Genomic DNA, 18,642 nt, shown 5'->3' with positions numbered 1-18,642 from the left:
TGTCCCCACTTGATATATTAACATCATTATTTTGTAAAAATTGAAGAGTCACTACCAATTATTCTTGAGATTTCTCTATATTCAAAATTCTTGTAAAAGATTACTATCTGACGCTTAAATTTATAGGTACCTCTTCTAAATCTTCAATTCTAAGTGGTATTCCCACCAAAAGTTTCCAAACACTAGGTGCTAAATGTAGATCTAATGGTTTCTTAGTTCTGACAGCCACACCAAATAAGATGCCCATAAATCTAAACATAGCTAGATCTTCATCTGAGTTCAGTGAGGGATTTAAAAGAAACCTAGAAATAACAAAAAATATTAACATTATTGTAACAACAGTGATAACAATATGTTTTCACTTATATAAATAAAACCTAGAGAGCTCTATCTCAATGTGAAAGACTAAGACAAATGAAACATTCATTAAAACACTGCATTTCAAATTAATTTAGAATATTCTTTATCTGTTCAAAGATCCTTGTCAATAATAATAAAAAATTGCACCCTTGTATATGTTATTTCACCATTTCAAAACTTTAATCAAGATATGCGTTTTGATTTATCCTATTGTTTACAAAGAAATATGTTGTATTTATTGACAATGTCTTCAAACGCAAAATATAATTACCTATCCCTGTTATTGCCAGACTCATTCAAACAATTTGGTGTAGGAATCAGATATGGTACTACGCCAGTCTCTAACTCCTGCAAAAATAATCAAAGCACTGTAAGTGCTATAGGAAGTTAACCAAAAATCTAGGCAAACATAATTATGAAAATTGTGGCAATCATGAATGTTGCTTGAATTGTTTTTAAAGAACAAATATTAAACATTAATATATTGTACATTATGGTCATTTAATGAATTCATCATTAAGGCAAATAATTCATATTTTATCAAGGTTTTCAAAAGCAAGGCATATATCAAGTATATTTTTCATGGTCATGATTCTGCAGTGGTACAAGTTCGCAATGATTGCAGTTTTTCTAATTGATAGTTAACGTTGGTATGAGTTGAATGATAGTAGTTCAAGTTGACTTAGTACGAGCTTGCGAAAGTATGAATGGACTTGCTTCCCTGGAAAGAAAACTGAGTTTGTGTTCTATACTACAAAAGTTATGAGACACAAATCAGACAAATGTTTACTACTACAGGGATCAAAGGTGAGGTCTGACTGACCTACCCATAGTAAATGTAAATGACTCCTGCCTTCACCCCAAGTCCATGATGTCGAAGTTTGGAATAAAATGACAGGTAATTATAAAACAGTTGATCAAACATTCAGATTCTTGGGCTTGACATTGGGAAAAGTCGGATCCAATATTGTAATTGTATTCACCTCCATTTTGTTTTCAAAGTTGTTTTTGTCAGTCAGATATGATTTTACTCGAATTTACACATTTTTTGTCGGGAATTTTCTGTATAAAACGCTAGTGGTTTAACAAAATGAACATCCCTGTCATGAATAATAATGATGAAAATAAGTTTTGAGATCATTTATTTGGAACCTTTGGTAAAAAGGTTTGCAAAGTTATTTTTTATTTTGGAAGGTCTGTCGGGCGTAGCTAGTAACCAAGTCCAAAGTCGGACTTCAAAAGTGGAAGGTCGCAGACTCAAACCACCGCTCATTTGAACCCTGTCACCAAATTAAAAAGATACGAAAATTTCGTCTTCTAATTTGAAATTGCTGCCAACAGCATGAACAATTGAACTATTTTAATAAACTACTGACATAGTTGACTACGTATTGACGACAAACAATATTCCTACGACTTTTGCTATTTTGGAAATCTAAACTACTTGTCTTTAGAGATTTTTGGCGATTAAATATTTCATACATTTGTTCTGACATCTTAGCCAAAAGCTCAGGGGATAATAAACTACGTAAGAATTCCTAATGCGCTCTAATTCCTATGTGCAACTTCAAAACTTTTGGGTGGTTCGACGATCATTTAAGGTTTTTCTGGTCATATTTTTTGTTATCCAGAATTAAAAGTATGAAAAAACTGTTCAATTAGTAATAGATAACATAATGTCCAGCTAGATAATAAAAATGGCATGTATTTCAGCCTTTATTGGGTAGACCATAAATCTAGGGTGCTCCCATAAGGCAGCTTAACTGCCTAAAAATATCTGCAATTACACTTTTGTATTATAAATAATCAGTCAAACAGTAACTTTGTTTGCATAGTTAGTCTGTCCATCTATAGTTAACTTCATATGGACTAATGAGATGAATGTTATCATGAATTGTCACTGTAAAAGAGAATTTTCAAATTTTATTACTATTTAACATCTTAATTCACCCATACTGAGACTGTAGATGAGCTGCTCAACGTACACAAGTGTTTAGCAAATTATTGCCTATATCTTTTAATATACAAAGCTCATCAATAAACCTCTGCATACATGCCAAACATTTCTCCCAATGTGTCTTGAATAAAGAGTTTGTTTTTAAAAATATCCAATGAACGAAAACAAAAGTTTACAATAACCACTTAAGATTCAGCACCATTTGTGGTCATCCATCATTAGAAATTTAAAAGTCTACTTTGTCATGTTTTGTTTTCCTTTTCATCATTTTTTCTTGCCATGTTGTTCCCTTTCTTTCCTATATTTTTTCTTGCCGTGTTGTTCCCTTTCTTTCCTATATTTTTTCTTGCCATGTTGTTCCCTTTCTTCCCTATATTTTTCATTTCTCACTTAGTATCTTCTATTCCTTTTTGTTATAAACCCAATGTTACCTGACACATTTCTGTGATTGTATCATCAAACACACCACCAGCATCATCTGCCCCTTCACCTATCAGTTTAACCTTCCATGCTCTAGCTGGTAACCGTAAGTCTTCCTGTCTTAACTTCACAACCTGTTGTCCTATCTGAGTATAAACTGGTTTACATTTCTTTCCTCTATAAAAGTACAGATTTTATTTTACAATAATAAAAAAGAACAAAAATTAAAAATACCAGAAAAGTTGTATGGAGAGGAGAGGTTCTTGACTTCAAATGACCAATAGTTGTCAAATATGCCAATTCTTATCGGCAGTGTGCATATCCCATTATTCTATTCATTTGGATTTACAACGTAGGAATTTGTAAATTTTAGGGATTTTCACAAAAAAACAAAGGCTAAACCTTTGATAAGATATTGCTAACAGCATTTATATTTACCATGGTCAAATATGCCATGCCCCCACACTGCACATCTACATTTTATTTCCTCATTAACTACAAAGTTCAATTAAATTCTGAAGTTTGGTTTAAGAGGAGTTGTGATAACAAACTCTCACAGTAGTTAAATTTAGGTTAAAATTGTAAGTTCAAAAGGCACAAAAATAAGAATAAAATATTTTAATCATAATTGCCTCTCAATATGCACTTCTGAAAAGTATGTCCTTATCTACCAAGCTTCATTAACATTCTAATGTCAGAGTGATTGTAGAGGAAATTAAATGACTAGAACAGGACTGACAGAGTGACTGTAAATGAACTGGTCAAAAACGTTATACCCTTTGCAACTGTGTTGCATGGGGTATATTAATTTTGACTGATATGTTTACCTTGTTGAGAGCCTTCTGACTGTTATCTGTGGACCATAGTTCTTGCCCTGAACCATAGTTTTACCTATAGCTCTAACCATTGGTAATGTGTATACTCTTGGAGATAACAACATTCTCAGTCTACCATCAATAATACCCTCCATTCCAGCATCATATCTGTTTAGTTCACTCTACAAAATATTGGTGTAAAGGAAATAAAGTTAGGAAATTAACAGATTTACACATGAAATGCAATATTTATAATTCACTTTTAAATCCTACTAATGTTTTTCTTGTACTATTAATTCATTCAATTTTGTACTTGTCAATACACTAAAAACAATTCAATTAAATGTTTAAAATGTAAAACTGAAAGTCAATTATGCTACATCTCTTCCTAACACTTGTACAACCATGTAGATCTATTCCAAGGAAAATTGACAACAAATCTGTCTTATATAATATATAAATAATAAACACATTAACAGAATACAAGGATTTATTAACTAACCGAAAGAGTAGTCAGAGGTAGCAATCTCCATGATGTATAAATCAGATCTGAGAAATGATGAAGCAGTTTTAGTCTGCCTTGAACCTCCTCTAAGTTGATCCCCTTCAGACTACCAAACTGAGTAGGAACACTATCTGGTAGCCCTAATTGTAATGAGACTGGTACCCCAGGTACCCTAGGTAAAGCAGGAACAGCTGTCCAGGCACTGCTGTGTGTTCTACCTGCAGATATCTGAAAGATAAACAGATTATTTACTTTCTAAATTTGAAAATATAACCATAATATCAAAGGAAATGTTCACTTACTGATCAGTTTCTTGAAATGTCCTATAGTTATAGAGATATTATAAGTTGGCCTTATGTCCTATAGTTATAGAGATATTTCAAGTTGGCCTTAACAGTCATAATGATTTTATGTCAGTAACAAATTTTCTCTAATAATATATTCATCTCTTGGAGAAATATTATTTTTATAATTACCATATCTCAAACTTATACACTTATAAGGTATCTTCAAAATAACTGTCTGATCTTTGAAGCAAAATAACAATTGCATTTACAAAGTGTAAATCTTGTTATAAATTAATTCAAATACCTGTTTGATATTTTTGCCAGTCAAACAAGGTACGAGTTGTGGTTCTCTGACGGGTGAGTTAGTGTGACCTAGTCCCAATTGGCCTTCATTATTGTTACCCCAGGCCCAAACATCTCCACCACTGGTCAGGGCTAAGGTATGATCTGACCCGCAAACCACATCTTCTATATAATACCCTGCCAGTGAGGGTACTTCCTGAGGTCTTGTACAACTTCTTGCTCGTATATCTGGTTGGCCAATCAAACGATCTGAAAATAAATAATGAACAAGTTCTTTTTATTCTTTATATTCAAAATATATGTCTTGATATTAAACAAATGAAACGAGGATGTCAATCACTTACTCCAGTTGTCTCACATAAGCTTCAGCTTTTAAAAAATATCTTTTTCCTGCCATAAAAACAGGAAATTGAAATGTTTTATGACATTGATACTATTTATAATCGTCTGTTTGACTTGACTGTGACATACTGTTGAACTTTAAGATATTAGGGTAGGAAGAAGATACTAGAAAAAATAAATGTCATTTTATCAATAATTTCAAATAACAAGTGATGTATCTTTCAGGATCTTAAGAAAAATAATGACTAAAACAGTTGGAACATAACATTCTCAATCCTACAATTTTCCATTTAAGAAGAAAAAAAAACATTACCTTGCCCCCATGTAAACACTCTTCCATCTTTAGTCAAGGCTACAGAGAATTGAGCACCACAAGCTACTTTTTTGATAAACTGTCCTTGTAAAGCCTCAATCTTTGTTGGTACCAGTTTACCAGATGTATTTCCCAATCCAAGTTTACCATAGTCTCCATCACCAAAAGACCAAACTGTAGCTCCGTCAGTAGAAACGCAAAGGGTATGGTTCAAGCCACAAGCAACCTTATACATGTATAAATATATTGATCAACATGTTAATTGTTTTTTTTATCAAAGTCAGAAGTAAAGCATTTTCAAAATTTCCTTCCAAGCAGAGAATTTAGATTTCCTTACAAATTCCTCTTGCAACAGTTCACTGACATTTTTAGAACAAATAGTATGTTTTTTATGTAATCTTATCTGAAATAAGCTGATGAATGAATGAGAAGATAGAAATTTAACGTAATCATAACAAGATCTAACAAGAATCCCTTAGTTTTTTGCTTCTTATCCAGATCAGAAACTTCCTGTTTGTTTCAATCAGCTGACTTCTTTATAATCATAATTGTACTATACAATAACAACCCTAATATATACTTACATAACCTACTGGATGACCATCAAGGCCCATAACTCTTTCTGGTATTTTCTTGTTTGATGTTGACCCATGACCTAGTCTGCCATAGTCACCATTACCAAAAGTAAACAGTTTACCATCAGATGTTACAACAGAACTGTGTTTAAATCCACAGGAAAGCTGCGATAAAATCAAGAGATAAATTTACAAAGCGAGACTGCTCAATTTATTTTTTATCTGCTTAAGTAAAGTTGTCTAAGAAGTGATGTTGATATTTTTTGTTTAACCATAAATTCTTGCAAATAATTTCTCTAAATACGAGTTGTTTTAAAAATTATTAGAAATTGAAATAAATAATTCTTAGGTTGGTTTTGAAAATTTATCTTAATCTTTTCACCAGTGTAATAAAGACAACTAACAATTGCTATGACAACTCTTGTAAAACTTAAATTGAACTAAAAAATTGATATAGTTGTAAAAAGTGTATATTATTACTTGAACTATTTCTTCCCCTTGTAGAGCCTCAATCTGTCTAGGTCTCCTCTGTCTATCACTGTTACCATGACCTAGTTTACCGTAATCACCATCTCCCCAGCTGAATACTTCTCCACTCTCTGTCAGAGCCAAACTGTGACCATCTGATCCCACCGAGGAACACAAATTTGTCACCACAAATCCTGAAATAATTAAGAGACCTTAATTTTTTATGGGAATTCTTTATAGTGATGATTATATATAGACTGTTCAAAAAGCTTTTATAAATGAACAAGCGATTGAATCAAACAGGTTAAATCACTAGAACTTGGATGAATATTTTTTTTGCATTTGAGAAATTCTCATATAAGCTACTATGAACCAAGTGTTGCAGTCATCTGAGAAACCATGTAATAATCTACTACAAATACTTTTTGAAATAGTAAAACTGTACCTAAGCATACTGTTAACATTTTTTTCTTTCAGTCTTATCTGTCTTATCTTTCAGACTTTATAGTGATATTTTCATGATTGTCTACATTGGTGAGTTAATCATATAACAGAAAATACTGCATTTTGAAAACAATTATTTTCTACTGGTAAAAGTCAAGTAAATAAATCTGTATCAAAAATTAAATAAATTCCTATACCTTGAATGGTGATATCATTGAGTATGACAATTGGATACTGAACACTGTCCCCTTTAAATCAAAGCCCTTCTCAACCAAATAAAACCTACCTTGTGTGGATGATATCACAGTTTTATGTGTGGTGATCATCTGAGTTACCCTGACCTAGTCTACCATAACTCCCCTCTCCACAAGCTAACACTGTACCACTACTTTGTAATGGTAAAACCTACCTTGTATAGATGATATCACAGTTAATGTGTGGTGGTCATCTGAGTTACCCTGTCCCAGTCTACCATAACTCCCCTCTCCACAAGCTAACACTGTACCACTACTTTGTAATGGTAAAACCTACCTTGTATTGAGGATATCACAGTTAATGTGTGGTGATCATCTGAGTTACCCTGACCTAGTCTACCATAACTCCCCTCTCCCCAAGCTAACACTGTACCACTACTTTGTCATGGTTAAACCTACTTTGTATTGAGGATATCACAGTTAATGTGTGGTGATCATCTGAGTTACCCTGACCTAGTCTACCATAACTTCCCTCTCCACAAGCTAACACTGTACCACTACTTTGTCATGGTTAAACCTACCTTGTATAGATGATATCACAGTTAATGTGTGGTGATCATCTGAGTTACCCTGTCCCAGTCTACCATAACTCCCCTCTCCACAAGCTAACACTGTACCACTACTTTGTAATGGTAAAACCTACCTTGTATAGATGATATCACAGTTAATGTGTGGTGATCATCTGAGTTATCCTGTCCCAGTCTACCATAACTCCCCTCTCCACAAGCTAACACTGTACCACTACTTTGTAATGGTAAAACCTACCTTGTATAGATGATATCACAGTTAATGTGTGGTGATCATCTGAGTTACCCTGACCTAGTCTACCATAACTCCCCTCTCCACAAGCTAACACTGTACCACTACTTTGTCATGGTAAAACCTACCTTGTATAGATGATATCACAGTTAATGTGTGGTGATCATCTGAGTTACCCTGTCCTGGTCTACCGTAACTCCCCTCTCCACAAGCTAACACTGTACCACTACTTTGTCATGGTTAAACCTACCTTGTATTGAGGATATCACAGTTAATGTGTGGTGATCATCTGAGTTACCCTGACCTAGTCTACCATAACTCCCCTCTCCCCAAGCTAACACTGTACCACTACTTTGTCATGGTAAAACCTACCTTGTATAGATGATATCACAGTTAATGTGTGGTGATCATCTGAGTTACCCTGACCTAGTCTACCATAACTCCCCTCTCCCCAAGCTAACACTGTACCACTACTTTGTCATGGTTAAACCTACTTTGTATTGAGGATATCACAGTTAATGTGTGGTGATCATCTGAGTTACCCTGACCTAGTCTACCATAACTTCCCTCTCCCCAAGCTAACACTGTACCACTACTTTGTCATGGTTAAACCTACCTTGTATAGATGATATCACAGTTAATGTGTGGTGATCATCTGAGTTACCCTGTCCTAGTCTACCGTAACTCCCCTCTCCACAAGCTAACACTGTACCACTACTTTGTCATGGTAAAACCTACCTTGTATAGATGATATCACAGTTAATGTGTGGTGATCATCTGAGTTACTCTGTCCCAGTCTACCATAACTCCCCTCTCCACAAGCTAACACTGTACCACTACTTTGTAATGGTAAAACCTACCTTGTATAGATGATATCACAGTTAATGTGTGGTGATCATCTGAGTTACCCTGACCTAGTCTACCGTAACTCCCCTCTCCACAAGCTAACACTGTACCACTACTTTGTAATGGTAAAACCTACCTTGTATAGATGATATCACAGTTAATGTGTGGTGATCATCTGAGTTACCCTGTCCCAGTCTACCATAACTCCCCTCTCCACAAGCTAACACTGTACCACTACTTTGTAATGGTAAAACCTACCTTGTATAGATGATATCACAGTTAATGTGTGGTGATCATCTGAGTTACCCTATCCCAGTCTACCATAACTCCCCTCTCCCCAAGCTAACACTGTACCACTACTTTGTCATGGTTAAACCTACCTTGTATTGAGGATATCACAGTTAATGTGTGGTGATCATCTGAGTTACCCTGACCTAGTCTACCATAACTCCCCTCTCCACAAGCTAACACTGTACCACTACTTTGTAATGGTAAAACCTACCTTGTATAGATGATATCACAGTTAATGTGTGGTGATCATCTGAGTTACCCTGTCCTAGTCTACCGTAACTCCCCTCTCCACAAGCTAACACTGTACCACTACTTTGTCATGGTTAAACCTACCTTGTATTGAGGATATCACAGTTAATGTGTGGTGATCATCTGAGTTACCCTGACCTAGTCTACCATAACTCCCCTCTCCCCAAGCTAACACTGTACCACTACTTTGTCATGGTTAAACCTACCTTGTATTGAGGATATCACAGTTAATGTGTGGTGGTCATCTGAGTTACCCTGTCCCAGTCTACCATAACTCCCCTCTCCCCAAGCTAACACTGTACCACTACTTTGTCATGGTTAAACCTACCTTGTATTGAGGATATCACAGTTAATGTGTGGTGATCATCTGAGTTACCCTGACCTAGTCTACCATAACTCCCCTCTCCCCAAGCTAACACTGTACCACTACTTTGTCATGGTTAAACCTACTTTGTATTGAGGATATCACAGTTAATGTGTGGTGATCATCTGAGTTACCCTGACCTAGTCTACCATAACTTCCCTCTCCACAAGCTAACACTGTACCACTACTTTGTCATGGTTAAACCTACCTTGTATAGATGATATCACAGTTAATGTGTGGTGATCATCTGAGTTACCCTGTCCCAGTCTACCATAACTCCCCTCTCCACAAGCTAACACTGTACCACTACTTTGTAATGGTAAAACCTACCTTGTATAGATGATATCACAGTTAATGTGTGGTGATCATCTGAGTTACCCTGACCTAGTCTACCATAACTCCCCTCTCCACAAGCTAACACTGTACCACTACTTTGTAATGGTAAAACCTACCTTGTATAGATGATATCACAGTTAATGTGTGGTGATCATCTGAGTTACCCTGTCCTAGTCTACCATAACTCCCCTCTCCACAAGCTAACACTGTACCACTACTTTGTAATGGTAAAACCTACCTTGTATAGATGATATCACAGTTAATGTGTGGTGATCATCTGAGTTACCCTGTCCTAGTCTACCGTAACTCCCCTCTCCACAAGCTAACACTGTACCACTACTTTGTCATGGTTAAACCTACCTTGTATTGAGGATATCACAGTTAATGTGTGGTGATCATCTGAGTTACCCTGACCTAGTCTACCATAACTCCCCTCTCCCCAAGCTAACACTGTACCACTACTTTGTCATGGTTAAACCTACCTTGTATTGAGGATATCACAGTTAATGTGTGGTGGTCATCTGAGTTACCCTGTCCCAGTCTACCATAACTCCCCTCTCCCCAAGCTAACACTGTACCACTACTTTGTCATGGTTAAACCTACCTTGTATTGAGGATATCAGAGTTAATGTGTGGTGATCATCTGAGTTACCCTGACCTAGTCTACCATAACTCCCCTCTCCCCAAGCTAACACTGTACCACTGCTTTGTCATGGTTAAACCTACCTTGTATTGAGGATATCACAGTTAATGTGTGGTGATCATCTGAGTTACCCTGACCTAGTCTACCATAACTTCCCTCTCCACAAGCTAACACTGTACCACTACTTTGTCATGGTTAAACCTACCTTGTATAGATGATATCACAGTTAATGTGTGGTGATCATCTGAGTTACCCTGTCCCAGTCTACCATAACTCCCTTCTCCACAAGCTAACACTGTACCACTACTTTGTAATGGTAAAACCTACCTTGTATAGATGATATCACAGTTAATGTGTGGTGATCATCTGAGTTACCCTGTCCCAGTCTACCATAACTCACCTCTCCACAAGCTAACACTGTACCACTACTTTGTAATGGTAAAACCTACCTTGTATAGATGATATCACAGTTAATGTGTGGTGATCATCTGAGTTACCCTGTCCCAGTCTACCATAACTCCCCTCTCCACAAGCTAACACTGTACCACTACTTTGTCATGGTTAAACCTACCTTGTATTGAGGATATCACAGTTAATGTGTGGTGGTCATCTGAGTTACCCTGTCCCAGTCTACCATAACTCCCCTCTCCCCAAGCTAACACTGTACCACTACTTTGTCATGGTTAAACCTACCTTGTATTGAGGATATCACAGTTAATGTGTGGTGATCATCTGAGTTACCCTGACCTAGTCTACCATAACTCCCCTCTCCCCAAGCTAACACTGTACCACTACTTTGTCATGGTTAAACCTACTTTGTATTGAGGATATCACAGTTAATGTGTGGTGATCATCTGAGTTACCCTGACCTAGTCTACCATAACTTCCCTCTCCACAAGCTAACACTGTACCACTACTTTGTCATGGTTAAACCTACCTTGTATAGATGATATCACAGTTAATGTGTGGTGATCATCTGAGTTACCCTGTCCCAGTCTACCATAACTCCCCTCTCCACAAGCTAACACTGTACCACTACTTTGTAATGGTAAAACCTACCTTGTATAGATGATATCACAGTTAATGTGTGGTGATCATCTGAGTTACCCTGACCTAGTCTACCATAACTCCCCTCTCCACAAGCTAACACTGTACCACTACTTTGTAATGGTAAAACCTACCTTGTATAGATGATATCACAGTTAATGTGTGGTGATCATCTGTGTTACCCTGTCCTAGTCTACCGTAACTCCCCTCTCCACAAGCTAACACTGTACCACTACTTTGTCATGGTTAAACCTACCTTGTATTGAGGATATCACAGTTAATGTGTGGTGATCATTTGAGTTACCCTGACCTAGTCTACCATAACTCCCCTCTCCCCAAGCTAACACTGTACCACTACTTTGTCATGGTTAAACCTACCTTGTATTGAGGATATCACAGTTAATGTGTGGTGGTCATCTGAGTTACCCTGTCCCAGTCTACCATAACTCCCCTCTCCCCAAGCTAACACTGTACCACTACTTTGTCATGGTTAAACCTACCTTGTATTGAGGATATCACAGTTAATGTGTGGTGATCATCTGAGTTACCCTGACCTAGTCTACCATAACTCCCCTCTCCCCAAGCTAACACTGTACCACTGCTTTGTCATGGTTAAACCTACCTTGTATTGAGGGTATCACAGTTAATGTGTGGTGATCATCTGAGTTACCCTGACCTAGTCTACCATAACTTCCCTCTCCACAAGCTAACACTGTACCACTACTTTGTCATGGTAAAACCTACCTTGTATAGATGATATCACAGTTAATGTGTGGTGATCATCTGAGTTACCCTGTCCCAGTCTACCATAACTCCCCTCTCCACAAGCTAACACTGTACCACTACTTTGTAATGGTAAAACCTACCTTGTATAGATGATATCACAGTTAATGTGTGGTGATCATCTGAGTTACCCTGTCCCAGTCTACCATAACTCCCCTCTCCACAAGCTAACACTGTACCACTACTTTGTAATGGTAAAACCTACCTTGTATAGATGATATCACAGTTAATGTGTGGTGATCATCTGAGTTACCCTGTCCCAGTCTACCATAACTCCCCTCTCCACAAGCTAACACTGTACCACTACTTTGTAATGGTAAAACCTACCTTGTATAGATGATATCACAGTTAATGTGTGGTGATCATCTGAGTTACCCTGTCCCAGTCTACCATAACTCCCCTCTCCACAAGCTAACACTGTACCACTACTTTGTAATGGTAAAACCTACCTTGTATAGATGATATCACAGTTAATGTGTGGTGATCATCTGAGTTACCCTGACCTAGTCTACCATAACTTCCCTCTCCACAAGCTAACACTGTACCACTACTTTGTCATGGTTAAACCTACCTTGTATAGATGATATCACAGTTAATGTGTGGTGATCATCTGAGTTACCCTGTCCCAGTCTACCATAACTCCCCTCTCCACAAGCTAACACTGTACCACTACTTTGTCATGGTTAAACCTACCTTGTATTGAGGATATCACAGTTAATGTGTGGTGATCATCTGAGTTACCCTGTCCCAGTCTACCATAACTCCCCTCTCCACAAGCTAACACTGTACCACTACTTTGTCAAGGTTAAACCTACCTTGTATTGATGATATCACAGTTAATGTGTGGTGGTCATCTGAGTTACCCTGTCCCAGTCTACCATAACTCCCCTCTCCACAAGCTAACACTGTACCACTACTTTGTCATGGTAAAACCTACCTTGTATAGATGATATCACAGTTAATGTGTGGTGGTCATCTGAGTTACCCTGTCCCAGTCTACCATAACTCCCCTCTCCACAAGCTAACACTGTACCACTACTTTGTCATGGTTAAACCTACCTTGTATAGATGATATCACAGTTAATGTGTGGTGGTCATCTGAGTTACCCTGACCTAGTCTACCATAACTCCCCTCTCCACAAGCTAACACTGTACCACTACTTTGTAATGGTAAAACCTACCTTGTATAGATGATATCACAGTTAATGTGTGGTGGTCATCTGAGTTACCCTGACCTAGTCTACCATAACTCCCCTCTCCACAAGCTAACACTGTACCACTACTTTGTAATGGTAAAACCTACCTTGTATAGATGATATCACAGTTAATGTGTGGTGATCATCTGAGTTACCCTGACCTAGTCTACCATAACTCCCCTCTCCACAAGCTAACACTGTACCACTACTTTGTAATGGTAAAACCTACCTTGTATAGATGATATCACAGTTAATGTGTGGTGATCATCTGAGTTACCCTGACCTAGTCTACCATAACTCCCCTCTCCACAAGCTAACACTGTACCACTACTTTGTCATGGTTAAACCTACCTTGTATGGATGATATCACAGTTAATGTGTGGTGGTCATCTGAGTTACCCTGTCCCAGTCTACCGTAACTCCCCTCTCCACAAGCTAACACTGTACCACTACTTTGTCATGGTTAAACCTACCTTGTATAGATGATATCACAGTTAATGTGTGGTGATCATCTGAGTTACCCTGTCCCAGTCTACCATAACTCCCCTCTCCACAAGCTAACACTGTACCACTACTTTGTCATGGTAAAACCTACCTTGTATAGATGATATCACAGTTAATGTGTGGTGATCATCTGAGTTACCCTGTCCCAGTCTACCATAACTCCCCTCTCCACAAGCTAACACTGTACCACTACTTTGTAATGGTAAAACCTACCTTGTATAGATGATATCACAGTTAATGTGTGGTGATCATCTGAGTTACCCTGTCCTAGTCTACCGTAACTCCCCTCTCCACAAGCTAACACTGTACCACTACTTTGTCATGGTTAAACCTACCTTGTATAGATGATATCACAGTTAATGTGTGGTGGTCATCTGAGTTACCCTGACCTAGTCTACCATAACTCCCCTCTCCACAAGCTAACACTGTACCACTACTTTGTAATGGTAAAACCTACCTTGTATAGATGATATCACAGTTAATGTGTGGTGGTCATCTGAGTTACCCTGACCTAGTCTACCATAACTCCCCTCTCCCCAAGCTAACACTGTACCACTACTTTGTAATGGTAAAACCTACCTTGTATAGATGATATCACAGTTAATGTGTGGTGATCATCTGAGTTACCCTGACCTAGTCTACCATAACTCCCCTCTCCACAAGCTAACACTGTACCACTACTTTGTAATGGTAAAACCTACCTTGTATAGATGATATCACAGTTAATGTGTGGTGATCATCTGAGTTACCCTGACCTAGTCTACCATAACTCCCCTCTCCACAAGCTAACACTGTACCACTACTTTGTCATGGTTAAACCTACCTTGTATGGATGATATAACAGTTAATGTGTGGTGGTCATCTGAGTTACCCTGTCCCAGTCTACCGTAACTCCCCTCTCCACAAGCTAACACTGTACCACTACTTTGTCATGGTTAAACCTACCTTGTATAGATGATATCACAGTTAATGTGTGGTGATCATCTGAGTTACCCTGTCCCAGTCTACCATAACTCCCCTCTCCACAAGCTAACACTGTACCACTACTTTGTCATGGTAAAACCTACCTTGTATAGATGATATCACAGTTAATGTGTGGTGATCATCTGAGTTACCCTGTCCCAGTCTACCAGAACTCCCCTCTCCACAAGCTAACACTGTACCACTACTTTGTAATGGTAAAACCTACCTTGTATTGAGGATATCACAGTTAATGTGTGGTGATCATCTGAGTTACCCTGTCCTAGTCTACCGTAACTCCCCTCTCCACAAGCTAACACTGTACCACTACTTTGTCAAGGTTAAACCTACCTTGTATAGATGATATCACAGTTAATGTGTGGTGATCATCTGAGTTACCCTGTCCTAGTCTACCGTAACTCCCCTCTCCACAAGCTAACACTGTACCACTACTTTGTCAAGGTTAAACCTACCTTGTATTGATGATATCACAGTTAATGTGTGGTGATCATCTGAGTTACCCTGTCCTAGTCTACCGTAACTCCCCTCTCCACAAGCTAACACTGTACCACTACTTTGTCAAGGTTAAACCTACCTTGTATAGATGATATCACAGTTAATGTGTGGTGGTCATCTGAGTTACCCTGTCCCAGTCTACCATAACTCCCCTCTCCACAAGCTAACACTGTACCACTACTTTGTAATGGTAAAACCTACCTTGTATTGATGATATCACAGTTAATGTGTGGTGATCATCTGAGTTACCCTGTCCTAGTCTACCGTAACTCCCCTCTCCACAAGCTAACACTGTACCACTACTTTGTCAAGGTTAAACCTACCTTGTATAGATGATATCACAGTTAATGTGTGGTGGTCATCTGAGTTACCCTGTCCCAGTCTACCATAACTCCCCTCTCCACAAGCTAACACTGTACCACTACTTTGTAATGGTAAAACCTACCTTGTATAGATGATATCACAGTTAATGTGTGGTGGTCATCTGAGTTACCCTGTCCCAGTCTACCATAACTCCCCTCTCCACAAGCTAACACTGTACCACTACTTTGTAATGGTAAAACCTACCTTGTATTGATGATATCACAGTTAATGTGTGGTGATCATCTGAGTTACCCTGTCCTAGTCTACCGTAACTCCCCTCTCCACAAGCTAACACTGTACCACTACTTTGTCAAGGTTAAACCTACCTTGTATAGATGATATCACAGTTAATGTGTGGTGGTCATCTGAGTTACCCTGTCCCAGTCTACCATAACTCCCCTCTCCACAAGCTAACACTGTACCACTACTTTGTAATGGTAAAACCTACCTTGTATAGATGATATCACAGTTAATGTGTGGTGGTCATCTGAGTTACCCTGTCCCAGTCTACCATAACTCCCCTCTCCACAAGCTAACACTGTACCACTACTTTGTAATGGTAAAACCTACCTTGTATAGATGATATCACAGTTAATGTGTGGTGGTCATCTGAGTTACCCTGTCCCAGTCTACCATAACTCCCCTCTCCACAAGCTAACACTGTACCACTACTTTGTCAAGGTTAAACCTACCTTGTATAGATGATATCACAGTTAATGTGTGGTGATCATCTGAGTTACCCTGTCCCAGTCTACCATAACTCCCCTCTCCACAAGCTAACACTGTACCACTACTTTGTCAAGGTTAAACCTACCTTGTATAGATGATATCACAGTTAATGTGTGGTGATCATCTGAGTTACCCTGTCCCAGTCTACCATAACTCCCCTCTCCACAAGCTAACACTGTACCACTACTTTGTCAAGGTTAAACCTACCTTGTATAGATGATATCACAGTTAATGTGTGGTGATCATCTGAGTTACCCTGTCCCAGTCTACCATAACTCCCCTCTCCACAAGCTAACACTGTACCACTACTTTGTCAAGGTTAAACCTACCTTGTATAGATGATATCACAGTTAATGTGTGGTGATCATCTGAGTTACCCTGTCCCAGTCTACCATAACTCCCCTCTCCACAAGCTAACACTGTACCACTACTTTGTCAAGGTTAAACCTACCTTGTATAGATGATATCACAGTTAATGTGTGGTGATCATCTGAGTTACCCTGTCCCAGTCTACCATAACTCCCCTCTCCACAAGCTAACACTGTACCACTACTTTGTACTACAAAAGTACAGTTCTGTCCACATATTATCTAAAAAAGGATACAGGTTTTTTTTTTTAAATACATCAACTTTCATCCAAACAAATAAGCTGTCATAATACTGGGCCAAAAAAATCAATATCAAATGTGATTAAACTCAAATCTAGCTCTGATATTGCACAGATATAAGAGTATTTAATACTTGGGTTTCTATTATTGAATTCTAATAAGAAGAAAATTCATAAGAGTTCCGTGGAACCCAGTGTCTCGCCTACTTTTGCTGTTCATCGCAGGCTCAACAAAAATGAGGAGAAAATCAATAAAAATATTTCTCTCGATACCAGGGCTTCCAAAAAACATTTGAGCCAGCCGGATATTTTATATCTGATCCCGATTTTAATCCCTTAAGACTAAGTCACAAAAGGCAATTATGGTAATCAGATGGCCATTCCAATGATAATGACATTACATTAAAAAATGATTTTAAACTTTACTTTGTTTTGGATGTTTGGATGTAAACTGTTATTAAATTGGCAGTGCATCATTCAAAGTGTGCACATCAGCGTGCTCATATCTGCCATAGACTCTTTATTTGTGCAAAATGACATGTCAAAAACTTCATTTTCGTTTTTAAAATCATGTTTTTCTAAAACCGGATGTTGACTTGACAATGGTAAAACATGGACCATAAACGGATACGTAAAATCCGTGTACGTTTGCAAAGCATTACTGAGTGAAGAAGCTCTTTCCACGTTATTTCTTAAACAAAATTCTTGAAATGAATGTTTAGATACAGGTATAAATGATAATTTTACCATTTTGAAGAAATAAAGGATGCATAATTAAATTTCCCACCTTTGCACATGCGCACACGTGTTCTAGTTCATTCGACGTAGTTCTGACGATTTTTCATTTAAACCTTTTAAATTTTTTTATCAAATCATGTAGATAAACTAATTTCTTATAATTTTAATCTTTTGGACTAAATCAATGAGCTAAAAACCGCTGAAATGTAAGAAAATAATTGTGAATAGACCGATCAATTTATACAATGTCCGGTACTGAACATAGTTTACCTGTCACCTGAACAGGTAGATATCACCTGTCCAACTAATTAGCTTTGATTAAAATTAGAAAGTATTGAAGTAGGGGTTGTTTTGATAGTATTTAATCATCATGTCACTTTTATGACCGGAAATGTGTAGATGTTAAAGGCAAAAGGTTGGGTCAAAAAGATCGTGACTTATGTTAAAATGACCGAAAAAGCCTTGAAAACTAAAATGTATATGACCGTTTCATGCTTTGCCCAGCCAGACTTTTACCGGACATTAATCAAATGTCCGGAATGTATGACCGTTTTGGAAGCCCTGCTCGATACTATCTTTTTGATTGTAAGAAGCTCCAAGTTTGTTAAAAACCCAGGATAGTTTACGAATCTAATAAATGTTTTAAAAACTTTAACTGCAGACTGTAT

The 18,642-nt window shown here is 37.7% G+C and overlaps 1 protein-coding gene across 1 annotated transcript in view; it reads right to left on the bottom strand.

Moving 5' to 3' along the window:
* Positions 1-18,642, bottom strand: part of LOC139518947 (probable E3 ubiquitin-protein ligase HERC1) — a 91,508-nt gene that overhangs the window by 5,704 nt on the left and 67,162 nt on the right. Inside the window, exons 64-73 of the mRNA XM_071310642.1 lie at positions 17,081-17,219; positions 6,358-6,539; positions 5,887-6,042; positions 5,303-5,528; positions 4,649-4,896; positions 4,055-4,285; positions 3,565-3,734; positions 2,749-2,914; positions 632-708; positions 131-302 (exon numbers count right to left, since the gene is read on the bottom strand). Coding sequence (XP_071166743.1) covers positions 131-302; positions 632-708; positions 2,749-2,914; positions 3,565-3,734; positions 4,055-4,285; positions 4,649-4,896; positions 5,303-5,528; positions 5,887-6,042; positions 6,358-6,539; positions 17,081-17,219 — 1,767 coding nt within the window. The remainder of the gene's footprint in view (positions 1-130; positions 303-631; positions 709-2,748; positions 2,915-3,564; positions 3,735-4,054; positions 4,286-4,648; positions 4,897-5,302; positions 5,529-5,886; positions 6,043-6,357; positions 6,540-17,080; positions 17,220-18,642) is intronic.

Source organism: Mytilus edulis, chromosome 4 (assembly GCF_963676685.1).
Source record: "Mytilus edulis chromosome 4, xbMytEdul2.2, whole genome shotgun sequence".
NCBI lineage: Eukaryota > Metazoa > Mollusca > Bivalvia > Mytilida > Mytilidae > Mytilus > Mytilus edulis.
Note: the sequence above shows the minus strand (reverse complement) of the source record. Positions and strands in the feature narration are given on the sequence as shown.